Source organism: Pelophylax lessonae (assembly GCF_965119305.1).
Source record: "Pelophylax lessonae genome assembly, chromosome: 4".
Lineage (NCBI taxonomy): Eukaryota > Metazoa > Chordata > Amphibia > Anura > Ranidae > Pelophylax > Pelophylax lessonae.
This window is the reverse complement of record NC_138771.1, coordinates 494,077,836-494,101,814: the sequence shown is the minus strand read 5'-3', so window position 1 is coordinate 494,101,814 and position 23,979 is coordinate 494,077,836. Positions and strand designations below refer to the sequence as shown.

At 44.1% G+C, this 23,979-nt stretch overlaps 1 protein-coding gene across 5 annotated transcripts in view; it reads right to left on the bottom strand.

Moving 5' to 3' along the window:
• Positions 1-23,979, bottom strand: part of LOC309554136 (F-actin-monooxygenase MICAL3-like) — a 173,587-nt gene that overhangs the window by 122,918 nt on the left and 26,690 nt on the right. For all 5 annotated transcript variants that reach the window (XM_082255713.1, XM_082255714.1, XM_082255715.1 and 2 more), the window contains exon 8: positions 4,065-4,251. In XM_082255713.1, the coding sequence (XP_082111839.1) occupies positions 4,065-4,251 (187 nt within the window). The remainder of the gene's footprint in view (positions 1-4,064; positions 4,252-23,979) is intronic.

Here is a 23,979-nt window from a genome sequence, read left to right as displayed (position 1 = left end):
CAGATAAACTGCAGCCCCTGGACAAACTGGTCTACCAGCTCAGCAAAGGCAGGGGGGGCCTGCTCCCCCTCCAGGTCATGGCGTAAAAGCTTAGCCCACTCGGTCAGAGTTTGCGACACCAGTGCAATGGTAAATACCGGCCTCAGTGCTGAACCAGCCAGGGTGTACATATTTCAGGCCACAGCCTCCGCTTTCCTGTCAGTCGGATCCTTAAAGGCTGGAGACTCTTCAACTGGAATCATGGTTGCTTTTTTCAATCTGGAGACTGTAAGGTCCACCACCGGTGGAACAGTCCACTTTTTAAGAAGGGACTCCTCATAGGGGAACCGCATAGCAAATCGCTTAGGGATCACAAGGGGACGTTTTGGCCGTTTCCACTTTTTAGCGACAATTCTGTCAAAATAGGGGGGGGGGGGGAGGAAACACCTTTGCCGCTCTGGATGGCTTGTGAGTGCCAAAGGGAACTGATGCCTCCGTTACAGCTTCAGCTGTGTCCTCCATTTTAAGATCTCAAGTACAGGTTCAATCAGTGCATCAACCAGCGCCTTTCTGTGCGTGGTTGCATAAGTATAGGAATCATCCTCACTATCTGAGAACTTAGTGCGCTTGGTCGCAGACCCAGCAGAGTGTCCCATGTCCACGGCGGGTGAATCAGATTCAGGATCTGAGTAGACAGATGAGGCAGGGAGCCCTTTTTGCTAGACCTTCACCCAGAAAACCACCTCCATCCAGGACACAAGGGACTCCAGGACCGCCGTCGGTGCATTGATAGATGGTTGGGACCCGGAGGGCCCTGCAGCCTCTGAGAGGGGATCAGGTGGGGAAATGTGCTCCAAAGACTCCATGCGTCAATAGAGGGACCCCACAAGAAAAGGTTTAAAAACACTGCTAAGGGACAACCCCCACTGCTCTGGCAGCACCACTCGGACGACAGTAACAAAGCAACTAATCGATCTTCAGCAGAGAGGGAGAGGACCCCACCAGACTCATTACCCAGCAGAAACAGGCACCTGCAGCCACCAGGATAATCTGCACTCCACATGCGATGATCAGGAAGTGAAAAGATCCAGGAGTCAGCACCAGGGGATGGGGAGGGGCTCCCACCGCCAAAATCGCCACCCACAGGGCTCCACTGTAATGGCCGCTGCTATTTCCAATAGCAAACTACCGCAAAATGGCTGCTAGACTACACAAACATGGCCCTGTACATTGAGCACACAGGCTACAGCAAAATGGCAGCCCTGCGTGGCACCCAGGGGGGATCTCTAGGCCTCAGAAAAATGGGACAGGCAAGAAGAGGGGCCCCTGGCAGGAGCCCCCACCAGGTACACCCCCCCCCCCCACAGCCGATCTCCCAGTCGCCGGCGGTGCACCTCTCCACTCCCATCACCAGCAAAGCACCCTGCCCCCACCCCAGGCGGTTGACCAGGCCACACCAAAGCCACAGTGTCAGTAAAGGAGGGGGGTGTGAATGGGGGGCGACATGGCTAACAGGGACCGGCAGACCGATGAGGGGGGTGCCTAATGGGAAGGAGGGGAACCCAGGGGTTCGACTGGAGGGGCCCACATCCACCCTAAAACCCTCCAGGGGGAGAGGGGGACAGTCACATATCATACCAGAAACCAGACGGGCACCGCTCCAGACAGAACCTCCTCTCCACTGAAATGGGGGGCTGTAGGCCAGGAGGAACGCTGTGACTCAGGCCGAGACTCGGTTGCATGCGACCTCATGAGGCATTTAACTCGCAGGCCACCCCCCGTCCAGGGGGGCCATGTCGCGGCCGACCTAGCGTGGAGCGGAGGTCTGCGCTCGCTGCGCAGACTAGGGTGACCACTGGATTTTAATTATCCAGCCCGTCGCCCAGTCCGGCAGTTGATTGTAGATCTCACAGGAAAAAAAACAGGAAAAACAATTCTATGTAAAAAGAAACATTTGCCAGGACCAGAGATCCCAGCAAGAAACTAGGTCCTTGCTCCTGACTAGGCGGAAAAAACTGAGTACCTATAGCAGAGAGAGGGAGTATACCCCCTGGGACTGCCCATAGGCCTAGCCAGACTTTTTTTCTGCCTAGTGTCCTACTCCTGTAGAGGGCAGTATAACTCAATGGTTAAGAAGATCAGGAGCTGAGTCTGTCAATGAACAAAAGAGAAAATATATTTTTTCTAAAGAATATTTTCATCATGTTTGGACTTTATCAAATCACTGGTGCTTGGAGCATTCATTTTTAATTCTTTAACAGCGCAACTCAGTATAAGAATATATGATTTGGGCAGGGTCACCATTAGGTGGTTACAGGCGATACACATATACGAGGCCTGAGCGTCAGGAGGGGCCAAGGCCCCAGTAACTAGGAGGTGTGCAAGAGAGAAGAGCCGGAGGAGACATAAGGCGGGAGAGACACCAGAGGCTGCTGGTCTGGTATTTGTTATTCCAGCCCTCCAGCATAGCATAGTAAGCTAGCTGGCAGGGCTGGGACTCAGAAGATATTACGGGGGAGGGACTTAAGATGATTTCCGCTACCCATTGGCTGAGAAGGCAGAAGGAGGCGGACTGCTCCACCTCCCACTGCCTTCTTAACCAATGGGTACACAAGGTGCACTGTCCATGACTACAGAGCCTCGGGCTTCCTGCGTTGGTGAAATGGAATTCCTCTGCAAAGAAGCCTCGAGAGAGAGAGAGAGATAATAAAAGTGTTTCCCTGAAGCTGCTAGAATTTACAGTTCATAGCCTGTGCCCCCCTCCCTGCTGTTAATAAGTCACTGTAATGCCAACCCTATTGCTGTCCTTTTAGCAACGTGAAAGTAACTTTACACATGTGTAGCATAGGTGTCAGCTTATGTCACCATGTTAAAAGGACAGATGAGGCTGTAAGTGGAAGACATGGGATTGGGGGGGGGGGGGTTTGGACTGGAGGAGGAGGAGAACATGGGATGGAGGAGTCGGGACTGGAGGAGGAAGACATGGGATGGAGGAAATAGGACTGGAGGGGGAGGACATGGGATGGAGGAGATAAGACTGCAGGTGGAGGATATGGGATGGGGGATAGGAGACTGCAGGAGGAGGACATGGGATGGGGGAGATGAGACTGCAGGAGGAGGACATGGGATGGAGGAGATGAGATTGCAGGAGGAGGACATGGGATGGAGGAGATGAGACTGCAGGAGGAGGACATGGGATGGAGGAGATATGGGATGGAGGAGGAGGACATGGGATGGAGGAGGAGGAGGACATGGGATGGGGAAGGAGGAGGACATGGGATGGGGGTGATCGGATTAAGTGAGGACATGGGATGGATGACGACATGGTGTGGGAAGCCCTGGGAATGTTGATGGCTAGGTCCAGGGGGGGCTCAGGCCTAAATTTCTGATGGCTGCCCAGGATTTGGGACAGTGCTATATCTCACAGAAGAGTTGCTGCTTTGATGTTTTGTATTTCATTTGGTCAGTGGCAGTGGGTTCTTTGAACTAGGTGTGTTCACAGGTGGATTGCAGCTTCATGATCTCTTGGCACAGAGAACCGTCTCTACAGAATGTAGTCATCAAGCTGTTAATGGACTTGAATGAACTACAATGATTGAGTGTTGAGACTTTTTAATGCAATTAATTTGTAGTTTCAGATTTTTATTTAATTAATATTAATAGATTTTTTTTTTATTGCATTTCATGCAAAGATGAACAAATACCCAGGGTATCAGCTACAAGAGAGTGCAAACTTCAATAAACGTGTGTGAGTGCGTGCAAGTCACTATCGTGGAAGATTCAACCTGCTCAAGTACATCCAAAACAAAACTTAAAGGCTAGGTTCACACATGTCCGGCTGCAGTTTTCAGTCCGGAGTGGTTTTGTTCATCAATTCAGGTGCATATTTTTACTTGAATTCGCACCTCGCACAGGACTTGCGTGAACCGGTTCCATTGACAGTCAGTCTGGTTCACATGTTATGCGAATCGGATGCAGTTAAAAAACGCATCCGATTCGCATATATGTGAACCAAGCCTAAATATGCCTTGTCCAAAATACTAACAAGAAAGAGCTCATGAAAGGCTCTAAGCCTCGAGTCTCACCATCCTCCAAGTCATAGGCGTAGGCAGACAGGCGCAGTGTGGTGTTGCAGTAGTCACACTTGAAGCAGCTGCGGTGAAAGAATTTGCCTTCAGCACTTAGACGCTCCATCACGTACACTCGGCGGTGGCAGAAAAAGCAGACATCACTCCCACCGATGTTCTGCGGGAACTCCTTCCTGAACGAAGCCTGCATATGAGCAAAGGGGAAGAGAAGATAAACAAGGAAGGAACGGCAAAGTCATTTGTACAATTAACTACATAACTGAACCCAGGATGTGCAGGGCATGAAACCTCAATACCACTGCTTTGGTGCACTGAATGATCTAAACAGAACCTGCCATCCTAAAGTGTGTATCAGGAAAAAAATAAAAAAAAACACCAAAGGAATTTTGACTTACCTGCAAATTCCAAGTAAAGTACAGAACACGGGCTTGATATTCAAAGACCCTAGGATGTCCCCAAGCAATTAATTTAATGAGTGGGCAACAACTAGGCAAACAGAACTGTGCCAACAGACCCAGCTTCAGAGTGTCACTGCAGGAACCTAAGGACTGAAAGCTGCATCCACAAAAGGATGGATGTCAACCTAGTAGAACTTTGATCCATTATAAACAAAAGCATAGGTGGCGAACTTACTAATCTGGGCAACAGGGGCCTAATGTCAGAATGCCTACCAATCTGGTGGAGTCAAGGCATAAAAATGCAGGAGAAGCTTTGTTTTTTAGAGTGTAAGCTCTTGAGATGTGCTGTCTTATCCATCTAGCATAGGTGGAGATTCTGAAACTGGCTGTGCCTTGCAAGATCCTGAAGATAGAATGAATAAGAATTCTGTCTTCCTGATAGAAGCTGTAGCTTTAAGGTAGACTCTGTTGGCTCTGACAATGTCTAGGCATCAAGAGAATATTCCTTTGGAGTAGGGCACAGAAAGGGGAGAGTGATGTCTTCACTGAGGTGGAAACCGGATACCACCTTAGGAAGAAAGGAGGGTTTTGAGTTAAAAACTAACCTGCATTTGTGACGAATAAGGAATGGCTCTTTTCAAGAGAGGTGCCAGCTCATAAACACATCTGACAGATGTAAAAGCCACCAAGAAGGCTACTTTGCAGGAGAGATAATCTAAGGGGATTTCTGAAAGGGTAGATTCTGCATGACAGAGAGAACCAAATTAAGGTCCAAAGAAAGCACAGGGTGCTGTAAGGGAGGTCCGATCCAAGAGACACCTTGAATAAAGGTTTTAACTAAGGAAAGCAAGGCCAGAAGGTTTTGGAAAATAATGGACTAGATTAAAGCCTTATCTTTTCAAAGTACTTAAGGTCAAGTTCTAGACGAGCCTGGATTGTAGGAAGACCAGAATGTGAAGTACAGAGTAATCTTTGGGATTGAAGTGTGTGTGTGGCAACCAGGCAACAAAGGATCTCCAGGTATGAGGATAGATTTTTCTGGAAGTGGCCTTTCTTGCTTTTAACAAAGTAGGAATGACAGACTCCGAGACCCCTCTGTCTCTCAAATCCTGGGCTGCAACAGCCATACAGTTAAAACCAGTGATTGAGAAAAAAGATGGAACAGGAAGCCCTGAAACGGCAAGTCTTGGCTTTTTGAAAGAGGCCAGGGGTCTGCTATCAGGTAAAGTATTTTTGTGTACCAGGTTGTTTTGGGCCACTTCGGAGCAATGAGAACCACCAGTTTCTTCTCCTGCTCTAGTTTGCAGAACAGTTAAGGCAGAATTGGTGGTTGAACCTGGAGGTCCCCAATTGTGGTTGAATCTAAGGGTTTTCCAAATCAAGTTGAAGATGTCATAATAAAGGGCCAATTTCCCTTGGTCCAGGCAGCAACAGCCGAGGTAATTTGCCTTCCAACTGTCCACTCCTGGTATGCAGAAAGCAGAGATCAGTGTTTATCCCACATGAGATGATCTGGCTTGCTTCCAAACAAGGCTTCAGGACTCTTAGTGTCCTTTTAGTGATTGATATAGTCTGCAGTTATGGTGTTGATATCGGATTTCACCTTGATTGGGTGACCCTGAAGAAGGAGGTACAGTGGTGCAGATCCATTCCTATCACTTACAAGATAGTGATGGGATGTCTGTGACCCAGAGAGAAGCAAACTGCAACAGACGTCCCCACTCTTTAGAATGACAGTGCTCATTCATTGGGAAGGAGGATTGGTGGATTTTGTTTTCCAAGTCATGCACTGAAAGGGTAAGATGAATTTTGGCTAAGAAGTTAAAATTTAGGTAGAGCGTGGAGGTGTTTTGTGTTTCTGCAAGATGGTAAAAGCTTCTGAGATGGCGGGCTTTGAAACATTTTGCTGTGGAAGAACCACCTTTCCTCTTATGACATCTTTAACGAATTTGTCAAATGCCTCACCAAGTTGCTCAGTTAAAAACAGTCCTGGAATGCACTATTATGTTGGTTGTTCATTACTCTAGGCCAATTAGCTGTAGCTTGGCAGACAGAAATTGCAGCAAAAGCTGGTTTAAGAGCTGTGCCTGCGTTCGTAATAAAAAATCCTTAAGGATCCCCTCAAAATTCCATGAGCAGGGTCTTTGAATTAAGGAACAAATTAAATTGGTACAGTAAGATGTTTAAGACTGAGAAGTGTCTACTACCAGAATAGACCACTTTTTTTGTGGACTGTCTTACCACTGGCTAGAGCGTGGCATTGATTCTCAGAGGGGTAAAAATCTTTTCTGGATTCACCAAATTGCCAAAGATTGCCCATTCAATTTGTTCATAAATGGGGAATGCCTTTTAATATTTTTTTGTTTGTGGGGTTAGGTACCTCAGGCCTAAGAAATTGGTGGGACTTTATGGGCAAGGTGTAGGTAGTAGAAATGAGTACAATACTTGGTAAAGATAAATTTGTTTACTGTATGTAAAAACATATATATATACAGTATACAATGGTAGTGGTGAGGGGTTGTAGACCCCTGAGTGAGAAGGGTGAAGAAAATAATAGAATAGTGACAGTGTGTAAATAGTGACTTAGGAAGTTTCTCTATTTCATTTAAGAGAGTTTTCCTCTTTTGCGTCCCAACGCGTTTCGGCTCGTTCCTGGAGCCTTTTTCAAGGGTGTAAGTCACATAAAATTCCTGGAATAGTCAGATAGATACTCTAAGTTACATATTGGTGATACCTATTGATTGGTATATCAAGCAATGGTATCTCCATAAAATATTGTTACATACATTTTGTTTTGCCGCGAGTAGAGATGAAGTTCCCTCAAGAAACAGCGAGAGCGTGAGCCTTATGAGCCTGCAAGGTATTGAGTGAGTTTTAGGAGATCATATTTGTATCGACCAGTACTGAGTGTTATTAGGGTTAGACTTACTAGCTATGTGGTTGGTTTCGGTGTCCAGGATTGCCCGATGGGACAAACAGAGAGGTCCCATTCAGGTGATGCTGGGGTATCTTGCTGGGTTGTACTTTAGATTAGAATAGTGTATCCAGTCAGGGACAATCTCTGAAAGAATGAGGAGTTAAATTCAGTGTATGGGAACTTATAGTGCAACCGGCATGAAAAAGACCCTTTCAAAGGCTGGTACCTTATGGGTTCCTTACTTGCGCTGGGGTCAGGCACCTGATTGTATGCCTGTTGGAGCCTATTGGATGGTATGCTCAGATCTGCAGGAGTGCATGGATATAATGTATTGTGTGTTATATGGAGATAATATAATATATATAAAGCATATATAAAGTATATAAAAATATATATGTAATGAAAAATGAAAAAAATCAGCAAATGTAGAAAAAGAAGGACGGTATAGTGGTATAGGCCACTTGTGCTCGTTGTATTTCTGGATAATCTATGTGTATAGCCATCTCAGGGCTTTAAAAATTCTGGCTATGTATTAGCCACTTCTTATATTGGTATATATGGAAGCATCTAACCGTGCATCTTTATAGTGATAGTTGCTTCAATTTGAGCGACAGTGTGTCGCTAAGTACATTGCGATTCCTGGTACAAAGTTAGCAAAAATGAATGAGTTTGCTTGATATGTTGAGCCCAATGTTTTTCAGGTAAGGTTCCATCTATGCTAGGAAATGTATGTGCTGTTGGCTGCAAAAATGCATATATATATATATATATATATATATATATATATATATAAACACATATATATATATATATGCAGGATCAAGAAACCTCCCAGTGGGAGTATGGAAATGCAGTGTGCAAAATATAGTGACTCTTTTATTATAGCATGTTTGAACAGTGCTGGCCCGTTGGGGCTAGTAACTCACTTTAAAGGGTTGCAAGATTGTGTCTCCAATTGCGGGCTGGTCGCGGCTCCTGGGTGTTCCTCTCCTCTCAGCCTGTGTGAGAGTGAGAGGACCCGATGCTCCCTGGCCTTTTAAGGAGGTTCGCGCATGCGCAGATCGCGCCGCACGTACCTCTCGCTGATTCCCTTCAGCTGACGTTGGGTTGTATGGCGCGTGCGCGAGTTGCGCGCGCAGCCTCCCCTACGTCATCCGGGATCTCAGCTGGCGGCCGCCGACAAGGTAGGGCGTGCTTCCACAGTGTGGGAGGGGGCGTGATGACGAAGCCTCATTGCTTCTATGTGCCCCGGTCGGCCTGATAGGCGGTGACAGGGGCTTACCTTGTCGGGTGTTTCTGGTGGGTAAATCGAATCATAACTGTGCGGCTCACATAAAAAAATGCATAATACAGAACTGGCATATAATTTGAATAAATACTGAAGTAAACATGTGTAATCTCTATAGTGGTCTTATATGCTAAAGTATTAACAGCAGTGTGCAATAGGATCTGAATAGACAATGGGATGACAGATGTTCTGGGAAGGGGATATATATATATATATACCCCGGGGTGGTTACCCGAATACTAATCGGGTTGGAGGTTGGGAGGGCCTATGACCGACATATTTGGACCATTGGGGGATGCAATGATAGATGTTTATTATGGGGGGGGGGGGGAGGGGGAAAGAATGGGAATGGATAGAGGAATGGGGGATATGGAGCCAAACGGCGAAAGAGACAGTGGTGTTGGTAGCCCACCTGTGTGTCTAGGGCTGGGGTTTGGACTGTGGGCAGGAAAGAAGGGGGAGGAGTCAGAGCATCGATCGGAAAGTCAACGATCGTGGCGTTTTGAGGTAAAGATGTAAAAATCATGTCCAAATAATGAGGCAAATGATAAAAAAAGGATAAATAAATAAAGTAAAATGGATAGATAGAGAAAATGGAAAAATGGCCCAGGTTTCTGATGCGTTATATGTTCCAGTTGTCTCAGTCCGTTTTCCCAGAAGAGAAACCCTCTAGGAATGGTCTATAACTTTCTGCTTCGTTTAGTCCTGGTGGTGTGGTGGCCTTGAGGCGTTGAATCCACCTCATCTCAAGTTGTAATAGGGTCTTGTTCCAATCACCCCCCCTCCTGGGGATGTGTACCCTTTCCAGGGCCATGAAGCTTACATTCGGCATTCTATGGGCATGTTTGTGGGCCACATGACGTCCTAAAGGTAAATAGAAATTACATAACTCCATGCTGTTCATATGCTGGTTTACTCTTTTGCCAAATTCTTGCTTTGTTTTACCAACGTAAAACGCATTGCAGTCGCATCTCATTAAATAGACGATGCCCTTAGTGTGGCAATTCGCATAGTGTTTGGGTTCAAAAGACTCTCCATTTGGTAAAGTGGTTTTCGTGCATTTTTTTATTACTCTGCAGTTATCACATGTTCCACATGGATAGGTCCCTCTGACTTTGCATGGGTCCTTGCGATTTCCTTCACAGAATTCACTTCTGATTAGGTCGTTTTTGATTGCTCCTGCTTTCCTGTATGTGATTGGTGGCTTCTCGGTGATAAATCTTTTTACAGTTGGATCCTCGTTGAGGATGGCCCAATGTTTCTTTAGGATGTTGCTTATTTTATTATGTTCGTTCGTATATCTCATGATGAGTCTAGTCTTGTGTTCTTTTGGTTCTGGGTCCTTTTTCTTTTTCTTGAATAGAATATCTTTCCTGTCTTTTTTCACCACTCTGTTGAACGCCTTCCTTAGGGATGTTTTAGTGTAATCTCTTTCCATCAATCTGCATGTCAGTGCATCCGCTTCTTTTTTGAAGTCTTCATATTTAGAGCAATTTCGTCTGATCCTTAGGAATTGACTATAAGGGATCGCTTGTTTTAAGGGAGTTGGATGGAAGCTGGTTGCATGCAGGATAGAGTTTCCTGCAGTGTCTTTACGGTATAGGGTAGTTTTTAGTGTTCCATCTTTTTCCTTATAGATCCAGGTATCAAGAAATGGGATCTTCTCTTTGCTGTAATTTAACGTGAAAAACATGTTAAAGTTGTTGTTGTTTAATTTTCGTCTCAGATCTGGGATGGATTCTTCGGGTCCTGTCCAGACGATCAAGATGTCGTCAATAAATCTCTGCCACATCAGTATATGGTCTGTGTATGGTCTATTTCGGTCATCCATAAGGAATTCCTGTTCCCAGGTTCCTAGGTAGAGGTTTGCATAGCTGGGTGCACAGCTTGTGCCCATCGCCACACCGCATACTTGCAGATAATGTGTGCCTTCAAACGTAAAATAATTTCTTCTTAGAATATATTCCAGCATATTTATAATGAAGTTGTTGAACGCTGGGTCATCTAGGCTTTGTTCTCTCAGTACTTTACTGATGGTTGCTATTCCTTTATCGTGTGGGATATTGTTGTACAGGGCTTCTACGTCCACTGTAATAAGTATCGAGTTGGTTGGGATTGTTATGTCTTCCAAGATTTGTAGTAAGTGCATGGTATCTCTTACATAGGACGTGAGGCTTGTAACGTAGGGGCGAAGGTAAGCGTCAATAACTTCACTCATGCCTTCTGAAATACTCCCGTTACCTGAAACAATCGGTCGTCCTGGGGGGTTCTTTTCGTTCTTATGAACTTTGGGTAACGAGTAAAATGTTGGAGTCCGTGGATATTTGGTCCTTATGAAGTTCCAGAGTGTGGGTGATATAATCCCATCACTTCCTGCTCTGTCGACTTTCTGATAAAATTCCTCTTTGTACCTTTGAATCATAACTGGGGAGATTTTTGTGTAACATTTTGGGTCATTTAGAATCTTCAAGCACATCTCCTTATAGAGTGTGTTATCCATAATTACGACATTTCCGCCTTTGTCAGATGGCTTGATCGTAATGCCTTCTAGCTCTCTTAGTTCTCTTAGTGCCTTTTGCTGGGATTTAGTTAGGTTTTGCTTGCATTTTGCTCTGGGCATCTTTTCGATGTCCTTTGTAGTTTCTCGCACGAATAGTGCTATTGCAGGGTTTAGACTAAGAGGTGGAAATTTGTGTGATTTTTTCTTGAATTTCTTCAGTATTTCATCCTTGTCTTGTGGTTTTTCAGTGTCTTCTTCATCTCCACTGTCAATGACATCTGGATTATCGTCTGTCCATTCATCAAGGCCTCCCTCCTGTAAAAGGAGATTAAGGTCTCTTAGGGCGCGGAACTCCGCGGCCGATAGCTGGGGTTGGGATTCGCTCACATTCGCTTGCTTACTGTACATTACTTGCTGGAGAAGTTTCCTAGCAAAGAGGTGAATGTCTTTTATGGCTTCGAACCTATCCACTGGTTTGTTGGGACAGAACGATAGGCCCAAAGTCAGTACCTCTGTCTGTTCCTTCGTTAGTATATGTGAGGAAAGGTTGATAATAGTAAGTCCTTGCTTGGTCATCTCCTTGTTGGTGTTGGTTGTTTCTGTTATTTGTTCCCCTTTGTCGATCTCCCTCGTGACCCTAAAAAAGGTCTTTGTTTCTTTGGGTCTTGTTGGGATCTGGTAAAGATCTGGTGATGCTTAACTGGGGGTGCATTTGCCATTTCGTTGCTTGGTTCTTCTGGTGCATCCGTGTCCTCCTCGTTCCTGTCAGTGGTTTCTACGTTAGTTCTTTCCAGTTCTTTTTGTGCTCCCCAGTGTGGTTGGCGAGCTTGTGCTCTTTTCCTTTCGTCGTTCTCCCCTCCGGAGGTGTATGTGGAAGAATCTGAGGAGTAGTTTCTAGGATTTCTCTGTCCGTACTGTGTTCTATTCCTTGATGTCTTGTTGTTGGTCCATCTATAAGCCCTGTTCTGGCTGAACGCATTTTTATCTCTCCAATACTTCTTCTCTTTCTTTCTTAGAATTTCTTTACTGTGTTGTTCCAGATGCTCCTTCAGTCTTTTTTCCTGTTCTGAATACAGGGTTACCGACTTCAAGGGGGTTAGTTGTTCATAGACCCCCTTTATCTCATCTTCAATAGTCTTTAACTGGTCTTCGTATTCGTTCTTTAGAAGGAGCATTAGGTTCTTTGAACAAGTGTTGAGTATTTCTTCCCATTCTTTCTTCAGTTTAGTGCTGATATTTTCCATGGTCGGGAATATTTGTACTCTCAGACCTATGGGGTTGATGTTCTCTCGTATATAGCGTTCAAAGGATTTTATATGCCAATATAGCGCTGATTTTCGTTCCAAGTGTCTTCTAAGAGTGTTGAATAGAGCCGTAACGTCAGAGTTCTGTTGTTCTTGTCCCTGGAATGTCTTATGTATACCAGTCATTAGGTTTTCCCATTCTTTTCCGATTAGTTCTCCGCTTGTGTCATCCATTTCTTCCAGATTCATTAGAGTTGTCCACCACTTCTTATAGTGGGGGAAGGTTAAAGTTGCAATCGGTTATTGATGTTCCAGCCTCCTTGTTTGGTTACCGAACTCGGTAATCCGTCAGAAGGGGGAAACTTGATTTTTTTGCGATTGCTCACCGTATTTTGTCCGATAACGTGTTTATACTGGGATCCTGCTGATTGATTCCAGTGTTATCAGATAATGTAGAGACATGTCTTTTGTAAAGGTGAGGTTGGATGATGATCAGTGAGGTGTGGATGTGTTGTCCATCCTAAATTGTGAATTCTAGGGGTTGTTTGATCATTATCCACCTATAGAATAGTGTGTGGTTTGCCGCCGTCCCTGTCGTATTGTTTGTGGGGTTAGGTACCTCAGGCCTAAGAAATTGGTGGGACTTTATGGGCAAGGTGTAGGTAGTAGAAATGAGTACAATACTTGGTAAAGATAAATTTGTTTACTGTATGTAAAAACATATATATATACAGTATACAATGGTAGTGGTGAGGGGTTGTAGACCCCTGAGTGAGAAGGGTGAAGAAAATAATAGAATAGTGACAGTGTGTAAATAGTGACTTAGGAAGTTTCTCTATTTCATTTAAGAGAGTTTTCCTCTTTTGCGTCCCAACGCGTTTCGGCTCGTTCCTGGAGCCTTTTTCAAGGGTGTAAGTCACATAAAATTCCTGGAATAGTCAGATAGATACTCTAAGTTACATATTGGTGATACCTATTGATTGGTATATCAAGCAATGGTATCTCCATAAAATATTGTTACATACATTTTGTTTTGCCGCGAGTAGAGATGAAGTTCCCTCAAGAAACAGCGAGAGCGTGAGCCTTATGAGCCTGCAAGGTATTGAGTGAGTTTTAGGAGATCATATTTGTATCGACCAGTACTGAGTGTTATTAGGGTTAGACTTACTAGCTATGTGGTTGGTTTCGGTGTCCAGGATTGCCCGATGGGACAAACAGAGAGGTCCCATTCAGGTGATGCTGGGGTATCTTGCTGGGTTGTACTTTAGATTAGAATAGTGTATCCAGTCAGGGACAATCTCTGAAAGAATGAGGAGTTAAATTCAGTGTATGGGAACTTATAGTGCAACCGGCATGAAAAAGACCCTTTCAAAGGCTGGTACCTTATGGGTTCCTTACTTGCGCTGGGGTCAGGCACCTGATTGTATGCCTGTTGGAGCCTATTGGATGGTATGCTCAGATCTGCAGGAGTGCATGGATATAATGTATTGTGTGTTATATGGAGATAATATAATATATATAAAGCATATATAAAGTATATAAAAATATATATGTAATGAAAAATGAAAAAAATCAGCAAATGTAGAAAAAGAAGGACGGTATAGTGGTATAGGCCACTTGTGCTCGTTGTATTTCTGGATAATCTATGTGTATAGCCATCTCAGGGCTTTAAAAATTCTGGCTATGTATTAGCCACTTCTTATATTGGTATATATGGAAGCATCTAACCGTGCATCTTTATAGTGATAGTTGCTTCAATTTGAGCGACAGTGTGTCGCTAAGTACATTGCGATTCCTGGTACAAAGTTAGCAAAAATGAATGAGTTTGCTTGATATGTTGAGCCCAATGTTTTTCAGGTAAGGTTCCATCTATGCTAGGAAATGTATGTGCTGTTGGCTGCAAACATGCATATATATATATATATATATATATATATATAAACACATATATATATATATGCAGGATCAAGAAACCTCCCAGTGGGAGTATGGAAATGCAGTGTGCAAAATATAGTGACTCTTTTATTATAGCATGTTTGAACAGTGCTGGCCCGTTGGGGCTAGTAACTCACTTTAAAGGGTTGCAAGATTGTGTCTCCAATTGCGGGCTGGTCGCGGCTCCTGGGTGTTCCTCTCCTCTCAGCCTGTGTGAGAGTGAGAGGACCCGATGCTCCCCGGCCTTTTAAGGAGGTTCGCGCATGCGCAGATCGCGCCGCACGTACCTCTCGCTGATTCCCTTCAGCTGACGTTGGGTTGTATGGCGCGTGCGCGAGTTGCGCGCGCAGCCTCCCCTACGTCATCCGGGATCTCAGCTGGCGGCCGCCGACAAGGTAGGGCGTGCTTCCACAGTGTGGGAGGGGGCGTGATGACGAAGCCTCATTGCTTCTATGTGCCCCGGTCGGCCTGATAGGCGGTGACAGGGGCTTACCTTGTCGGGTGTTTCTGGTGGGTAAATCGAATCATAACTGTGCGGCTCACATAAAAAAATGCATAATACAGAACTGGCATATAATTTGAATAAATACTGAAGTAAACATGTGTAATCTCTATAGTGGTCTTATATGCTAAAGTATTAACAGCAGTGTGCAATAGGATCTGAATAGACAATGGGATGACAGATGTTCTGGGAAGGGGATATATATATATATACCCCGGGGTGGTTACCCGAATACTAATCGGGTTGGAGGTTGGGAGGGCCTATGACCGACATATTTGGACCATTGGGGGATGCAATGATAGATGTTTATTATGGGGGGGGGGGGGAGGGGGAAAGAATGGGAATGGATAGAGGAATGGGGGATATGGAGCCAAACGGCGAAAGAGACAGTGGTGTTGGTAGCCCACCTGTGTGTCTAGGGCTGGGGTTTGGACTGTGGGCAGGAAAGAAGGGGGAGGAGTCAGAGCATTGATCGGAAAGTCAACGATCGTGGCGTTTTGAGGTAAAGATGTAAAAATCATGTCCAAATAATGAGGCAAATGATAAAAAAAGGATAAATAAATAAAGTAAAATGGATAGATAGAGAAAATGGAAAAATGGCCCAGGTTTCTGATGCGTTATATGTTCCAGTTGTCTCAGTCCGTTTTCCCAGAAGAGAAACCCTCTAGGAATGGTCTATAACTTTCTGCTTCGTTTAGTCCTGGTGGTGTGGTGGCCTTGAGGCGTTGAATCCACCTCATCTCAAGTTGTAATAGGGTCTTGTTCCAATCACCCCCCCTCCTGGGGATGTGTACCCTTTCCAGGGCCATGAAGCTTACATTCGGCATTCTATGGGCATGTTTGTGGGCCACATGACGTCCTAAAGGTAAATAGAAATTACATAACTCCATGCTGTTCATATGCTGGTTTACTCTTTTGCCAAATTCTTGCTTTGTTTTACCAACGTAAAACGCATTGCAGTCGCATCTCATTAAATAGACGATACCCTTAGTGTGGCAATTCGCATAGTGTTTGGGTTCAAAAGACTCTCCATTTGGTAAAGTGGTTTTCGTGCATTTTTTTATTACTCTGCAGTTATCACATGTTCCACATGGATAGGTCCCTCTGACTTTGCATGGGTCCTTGCGATTTCCTTCACAGAATTCACTTCTGATTAGGTCGTTTTTGATTGCTCCTGCTTTCCTGTATGTGATTGGTGGCTTCTCGGTGATAAATCTTTTTACAGTTGGATCCTCGTTGAGGATGGCCCAATGTTTCTTTAGGATGTTGCTTATTTTATTATGTTCGTTCGTATATCTCATGATGAGTCTAGTCTTGTGTTCTTTTGGTTCTGGGTCCTTTTTCTTTTTCTTGAATAGAATATCTTTCCTGTCTTTTTTCACCACTCTGTTGAACGCCTTCCTTAGGGATGTTTTAGTGTAATCTCTTTCCATCAATCTGCATGTCAGTGCATCCGCTTCTTTTTTGAAGTCTTCATATTTAGAGCAATTTCGTCTGATCCTTAGGAATTGACTATAAGGGATCGCTTGTTTTAAGGGAGTTGGATGGAAGCTGGTTGCATGCAGGATAGAGTTTCCTGCAGTGTCTTTACGGTATAGGGTAGTTTTTAGTGTTCCATCTTTTTCCTTATAGATCCAGGTATCAAGAAATGGGATCTTCTCTTTGCTGTAATTTAACGTGAAAAACATGTTAAAGTTGTTGTTGTTTAATTTTCGTCTCAGATCTGGGATGGATTCTTCGGGTCCTGTCCAGACGATCAAGATGTCGTCAATAAATCTCTGCCACATCAGTATATGGTCTGTGTATGGTCTATTTCGGTCATCCATAAGGAATTCCTGTTCCCAGGTTCCTAGGTAGAGGTTTGCATAGCTGGGTGCACAGCTTGTGCCCATCGCCACACCGCATACTTGCAGATAATGTGTGCCTTCAAACGTAAAATAATTTCTTCTTAGAATATATTCCAGCATATTTATAATGAAGTTGTTGAACGCTGGGTCATCTAGGCTTTGTTCTCTCAGTACTTTACTGATGGTTGCTATTCCTTTATCGTGTGGGATATTGTTGTACAGGGCTTCTACGTCCACTGTAATAAGTATCGAGTTGGTTGGGATTGTTATGTCTTCCAAGATTTGTAGTAAGTGCATGGTATCTCTTACATAGGACGTGAGGCTTGTAACGTAGGGGCGAAGGTAAGCGTCAATAACTTCACTCATGCCTTCTGAAATACTCCCGTTACCTGAAACAATCGGTCGTCCTGGGGGGTTCTTTTCGTTCTTATGAACTTTGGGTAACGAGTAAAATGTTGGAGTCCGTGGATATTTGGTCCTTATGAAGTTCCAGAGTGTGGGTGATATAATCCCATCACTTCCTGCTCTGTCGACTTTCTGATAAAATTCCTCTTTGTACCTTTGAATCATAACTGGGGAGATTTTTGTGTAACATTTTGGGTCATTTAGAATCTTCAAGCACATCTCCTTATAGAGTGTGTTATCCATAATTACGACATTTCCGCCTTTGTCAGATGGCTTGATCGTAATGCCTTCTAGCTCTCTTAGTTCTCTTAGTGCCTTTTGCTGGGATTTAGTTAGGTTTTGCTTGCATTTTGCTCTGGGCATCTTTTCGATGTCCTTTGTAGTTTCTCGCACGAATAGTGCTATTGCAGGGTTTAGACTAAGAGGTGGAAATTTGTGTGATTTTTTCTTGAATTTCTTCAGTATTTCATCCTTGTCTTGTGGTTTTTCAGTGTCTTCTTCATCTCCACTGTCAATGACATCTGGATTATCGTCTGTCCATTCATCAAGGCCTCCCTCCTGTAAAAGGAGATTAAGGTCTCTTAGGGCGCGGAACTCCGCGGCCGATAGCTGGGGTTGGGATTCGCTCACATTCGCTTGCTTACTGTACATTACTTGCTGGAGAAGTTTCCTAGCAAAGAGGTGAATGTCTTTTATGGCTTCGAACCTATCCACTGGTTTGTTGGGACAGAACGATAGGCCCAAAGTCAGTACCTCTGTCTGTTCCTTCGTTAGTATATGTGAGGAAAGGTTGATAATAGTAAGTCCTTGCTTGGTCATCTCCTTGTTGGTGTTGGTTGTTTCTGTTATTTGTTCCCCTTTGTCGATCTCCCTCGTGACCCTAAAAAAGGTCTTTGTTTCTTTGGGTCTTGTTGGGATCTGGTAAAGATCTGGTGATGCTTAACTGGGGGTGCATTTGCCATTTCGTTGCTTGGTTCTTCTGGTGCATCCGTGTCCTCCTCGTTCCTGTCAGTGGTTTCTACGTTAGTTCTTTCCAGTTCTTTTTGTGCTCCCCAGTGTGGTTGGCGAGCTTGTGCTCTTTTCCTTTCGTCGTTCTCCCCTCCGGAGGTGTATGTGGAAGAATCTGAGGAGTAGTTTCTAGGATTTCTCTGTCCGTACTGTGTTCTATTCCTTGATGTCTTGTTGTTGGTCCATCTATAAGCCCTGTTCTGGCTGAACGCATTTTTATCTCTCCAATACTTCTTCTCTTTCTTTCTTAGAATTTCTTTACTGTGTTGTTCCAGATGCTCCTTCAGTCTTTTTTCCTGTTCTGAATACAGGGTTACCGACTTCAAGGGGGTTAGTTGTTCATAGACCCCCTTTATCTCATCTTCAATAGTCTTTAACTGGTCTTCGTATTCGTTCTTTAGAAGGAGCATTAGGTTCTTTGAACAAGTGTTGAGTATTTCTTCCCATTCTTTCTTCAGTTTAGTGCTGATATTTTCCATGGTCGGGAATATTTGTACTCTCAGACCTATGGGGTTGATGTTCTCTCGTATATAGCGTTCAAAGGATTTTATATGCCAATATAGCGCTGATTTTCGTTCCAAGTGTCTTCTAAGAGTGTTGAATAGAGCCGTAACGTCAGAGTTCTGTTGTTCTTGTCCCTGGAATGTCTTATGTATACCAGTCATTAGGTTTTCCCATTCTTTTCCGATTAGTTCTCCGCTTGTGTCATCCATTTCTTCCAGATTCATTAGAGTTGTCCACCACTTCTTATAGTGGGGGAAGGTTAAAGTTGCAATCGGTTATTGATGTTCCAGCCTCCTTGTTTGGTTACCGAACTCGGTAATCCGTCAGAAGGGGGAAACTTGATTTTTTTGCGATTGCTCACCGTATTTTGTCCGATAACGTGTTTATACTGGGATCCTGCTGATTGATTCCAGTGTTATCAGATAATGTAGAGACATGTCTTTTGTAAAGGTGAGGTTGGATGATGATCAGTGAGGTGTGGATGTGTTGTCCATCCTAAATTGTGAATTCTAGGGGTTGTTTGATCATTATCCACCTATAGAATAGTGTGTGGTTTGCCGCCGTCCCTGTCGTATTGTTTGTGGGGTTAGGTACCTCAGGCCTAAGAAATTGGTGGGACTTTATGGGCAAGGTGTAGGTAGTAGAAATGAGTACAATACTTGGTAAAGATAAATTTGTTTACTGTATGTAAAAACATATATATATACAGTATACAATGGTAGTGGTGAGGGGTTGTAGACCCCTGAGTGAGAAGGGTGAAGAAAATAATAGAATAGTGACAGTGTGTAAATAGTGACTTAGGAAGTTTCTCTATTTCATTTAAGAGAGTTTTCCTCTTTTGCGTCCCAACGCGTTTCGGCAAGGTTCCTGGAGCCTTTTTCAAGGGTGTAAGTCACATAAAATTCCTGGAATAGTCAGATAGATACTCTAAGTTACATATTGGTGATACCTATTGATTGGTATATCAAGCAATGGTATCTCCATAAAATATTGTTACATACATTTTGTTTTGCCGCGAGTAGAGATGAAGTTCCCTCAAGAAACAGCGAGAGCGTGAGCCTTATGAGCCTGCAAGGTATTGAGTGAGTTTTAGGAGATCATATTTGTATCGACCAGTACTGAGTGTTATTAGGGTTAGACTTACTAGCTATGTGGTTGGTTTCGGTGTCCAGGATTGCCCGATGGGACAAACAGAGAGGTCCCATTCAGGTGATGCTGGGGTATCTTGCTGGGTTGTACTTTAGATTAGAATAGTGTATCCAGTCAGGGACAATCTCTGAAAGAATGAGGAGTTAAATTCAGTGTATGGGAACTTATAGTGCAACCGGCATGAAAAAGACCCTTTCAAAGGCTGGTACCTTATGGGTTCCTTACTTGCGCTGGGGTCAGGCACCTGATTGTATGCCTGTTGGAGCCTATTGGATGGTATGCTCAGATCTGCAGGAGTGCATGGATATAATGTATTGTGTGTTATATGGAGATAATATAATATATATAAAGCATATATAAAGTATATAAAAATATATATGTAATGAAAAATGAAAAAAATCAGCAAATGTAGAAAAAGAAGGACGGTATAGTGGTATAGGCCACTTGTGCTCGTTGTATTTCTGGATAATCTATGTGTATAGCCATCTCAGGGCTTTAAAAATTCTGGCTATGTATTAGCCACTTCTTATATTGGTATATATGGAAGCATCTAACCGTGCATCTTTATAGTGATAGTTGCTTCAATTTGAGCGACAGTGTGTCGCTAAGTACATTGCGATTCCTGGTACAAAGTTAGCAAAAATGAATGAGTTTGCTTGATATGTTGAGCCCAATGTTTTTCAGGTAAGGTTCCATCTATGCTAGGAAATGTATGTGCTGTTGGCTGCAAAAATGCATATATATATATATATATATATATATATATATATATATATATAAACACATATATATATATATGCAGGATCAAGAAACCTCCCAGTGGGAGTATGGAAATGCAGTGTGCAAAATATAGTGACTCTTTTATTATAGCATGTTTGAACAGTGCTGGCCCGTTGGGGCTAGTAACTCACTTTAAAGGGTTGCAAGATTGTGTCTCCAATTGCGGGCTGGTCGCGGCTCCTGGGTGTTCCTCTCCTCTCAGCCTGTGTGAGAGTGAGAGGACCCGATGCTCCCCGGCCTTTTAAGGAGGTTCGCGCATGCGCAGATCGCGCCGCACGTACCTCTCGCTGATTCCCTTCAGCTGACGTTGGGTTGTATGGCGCGTGCGCGAGTTGCGCGCGCAGCCTCCCCTACGTCATCCGGGATCTCAGCTGGCGGCCGCCGACAAGGTAGGGCGTGCTTCCACAGTGTGGGAGGGGGCGTGATGACGAAGCCTATTTAGCAGATCTCTTTGCACCCAAAGAGGCATGGCGAGACAGAAAACAATCAAGTGCAACGCAACAATGCTGAGGCTTTTGCACATAGCAGAAGTGAGCTGATCAACCTCAGCAAGCATGTTGTGTGAAGCTGTAACATCAGGTATACACAGTAGGAGCCTGGGGGTGAGAAAACTATTGGGGCCTCCTCTACCACCATTTCCAGGTCCCCTCCATTACCTTCCATGTCCGCCTTTCTAGGGCAAGCATATGGGAATCTGACTCTGGCGAAGACATTGGAGCTGGAGAAGGAGCTTGGCGTTTTTGAGTCCTGGACAGTAATGACTGTATTAAATCTGTTAGTTATCTGAGAAACTGACAGTTATAGAAAAGTCAGCCTTAGGCTGCTAATTGCCTGCCTGAGATAAAGCTAGAATTGGATGCAGAGACTGGCATTGAAACAGATCACTGCTCCAATGCAAGGGAAGTGTTTTGAAGGCCTTTGGCAGAGCCAGTGTCCTATTGACAAAAGGGTGAGAGGAAGCTGCTTAGTACCTTATAAAGACTGAGTGTAAGTGGTGGTAAAGTGTGAGAACTGTGATGCGATGTACACCCTAGTCACCCACCTGAGGCTTATACCCTACACATCCACCTTCACCATAAAAGTGAATACATTCCAAACATATTGCCGTTTTCCCGAGCTATTACAATTAAATGCATACTATTCAAGATACACAGAATAAAGTGTAAAGCAAGTAACAGAGATAATAGGTCTCATAGTTGCTATGGGGCGGCAGCAACTGTAATAAATAGGGTGACCCTGTCTTACCTGTCCATTTCTATGGTCCCTGTAAAAGTTCCAGGCTTCACCCATCACAGTGGGCATACCCCCGACCCCCACATGTCTGCTACATAATAAGCAAGAAAACCCTACTCTGTGTGCCTCAATGAAACTAATTTTGCTACTAACGACCTGATTTAAAGCAGCATATTTATAAAGCAGTGAATCAAGAATAAACCAAAGACTAAAGTGCGGGGTGGTGGCTTTCAGCAGAGCTTTGTTCTCCATATTTACAGTAAGTAAAAAATTATCTCGTAGCACATGAACATTTTAGTTGCTTATGTTCATTTTGTAATTCATTAGGGAAAAAATGCACAAAAGCTAAAAAAAAAAAAAAAATAAAAAAAAAATAAAAAACATAAATGTTTGAGATTCTGAAGTGTTATAAATAAATAAAATGTTTTAAGTATTTAAAGTAACACTAAGTATTCTTAAATTTAAAAATACATAGAAAACCATTCTTGGAAGACAATACCACAAAAAAAAAAAAAAAATCGGATTTTTGTAAGATCTTACCGTAAAATCCTTTTCTCTTAGCTCATTGACAGACGTAGTCTTCTTGATTCACATCAATTGGGTTATGTTGTCTCCGCAGGAGTAGGACTAGGCAGAAAGAAAAAACGTTCTGGCTCCACCCTAGGGGCAGTCCCAGAGGGTATATCCTCCCTCTCTCTGCTACAAGGAATCAGTTCTGTCACAAAGCAGCAACAGAGAATTTAACCCAACCCAACTCAATGATAGAGGGGCGGGTACTACGTCTGTCAATGAGCTAAGAGAAAAGGATTTTACGGTAAGATCTTACAAAAATCTGATTTTCTCTGTCGCTCATTGACAGACGTAGTCTTCTTGATTCACATCAATTGGGACATCCAGAAGCAGTGCCACAAATGAGGGGTGGGATTTGACAGAAATCAAAATCCAATCTAGAAGGCCCAACCGGTGCCAACTAGAAGTTTAAAAGGCTCATTATAAACCAAGAATGAGACTCAAATAAAAATTCCAACGGAAAAAAACCCTCGAGGTAGACCACTGGTCTCCTCAAATGGCGGCCTGCAAAACCTTGCGGCCAAACGAGGCATCAGACGATGCCATTACATCAACTTTATAATGTTTTGTAAAGGTATGCACCGACGACCAGGTAGCCGCCTTGCACACCTGGACCACTGACGCCTGATGGCGAAAGGCCCATGACGCACTAAGTGCCCGAGTGGAGTGCGCCTTAACAGGGAACGGGGGCTCCCGACCCTTAATAGAATAAGCCTGTACCACCGTCTGTCTGATCCATTTGGAAATAGTCGCGGCAGATGCAGGCAACCCCTTTTTGGGTCCATCCGGGACCACAAAAAGTGAATCCGTCTTGCGAAACGAGTCTGTCATTTTCAAGTATACCCTGATCGCCCGGACCACATCCAAGGAGTGTAAAGCAAACTCCCGAGGATGACTGGGCTTAGGACACAGGGAAGGTAATACAATTTCTTCATTCAGATGAAATTCTGAAACCACTTTTGGTAGGAAGGATGGATTCGGACGAAGAACCACCTTATCTCTATGAACCACCAGATATGGGGAACGACAAGATAATGCGGCCAGTTCTGACACCCTGCGTGCAGAAGTGATAGCCACCAAGAACGCCACCTTCTGGGACAACGTAGGTAGAGGAATCTCCCTAATATCTTCAAAGGGAGGTTTCTGAAGAACCGACAATACTAAATTAAGATCCCAGGGTGGTAACGGCGCGCGCACTGGCGGAGCCAGATGTCGCACCCCCTGGATGAAATTCCGCACCAAGGAATGAGTAGCCAAAGGCTTCTGAAAGAAGATAGCTAATGCTGAGACCTGACCCTTGATAGTGCTCAAGGCCAGTTTCTGCTCAACCCCTTGTTGCAGAAAAGCTAATATTCGACTAACCGAATAAGATCGTGGGTGGAACCCCAGGGGTTCACACCATGCAATGTAGGACTTCCATGTGCGATGATACTTATCTTCAGGTCTGGAGGGGGCGGGCCTTTGCTTGCCCGACCAACGACCCCTGAAGCCTCCTGAAGGGGCTTTGGAGGACTTAATTTTTTCACCCGCAGGGCGAAAAAAATTTTTGTGAGCAGAGAAAGAAGGCCCTCGTCTTTGACGAGGTCCTTTACCCTTAACATTTTGCGGTAAAAAGGTGCTCTTTCCTCCCGT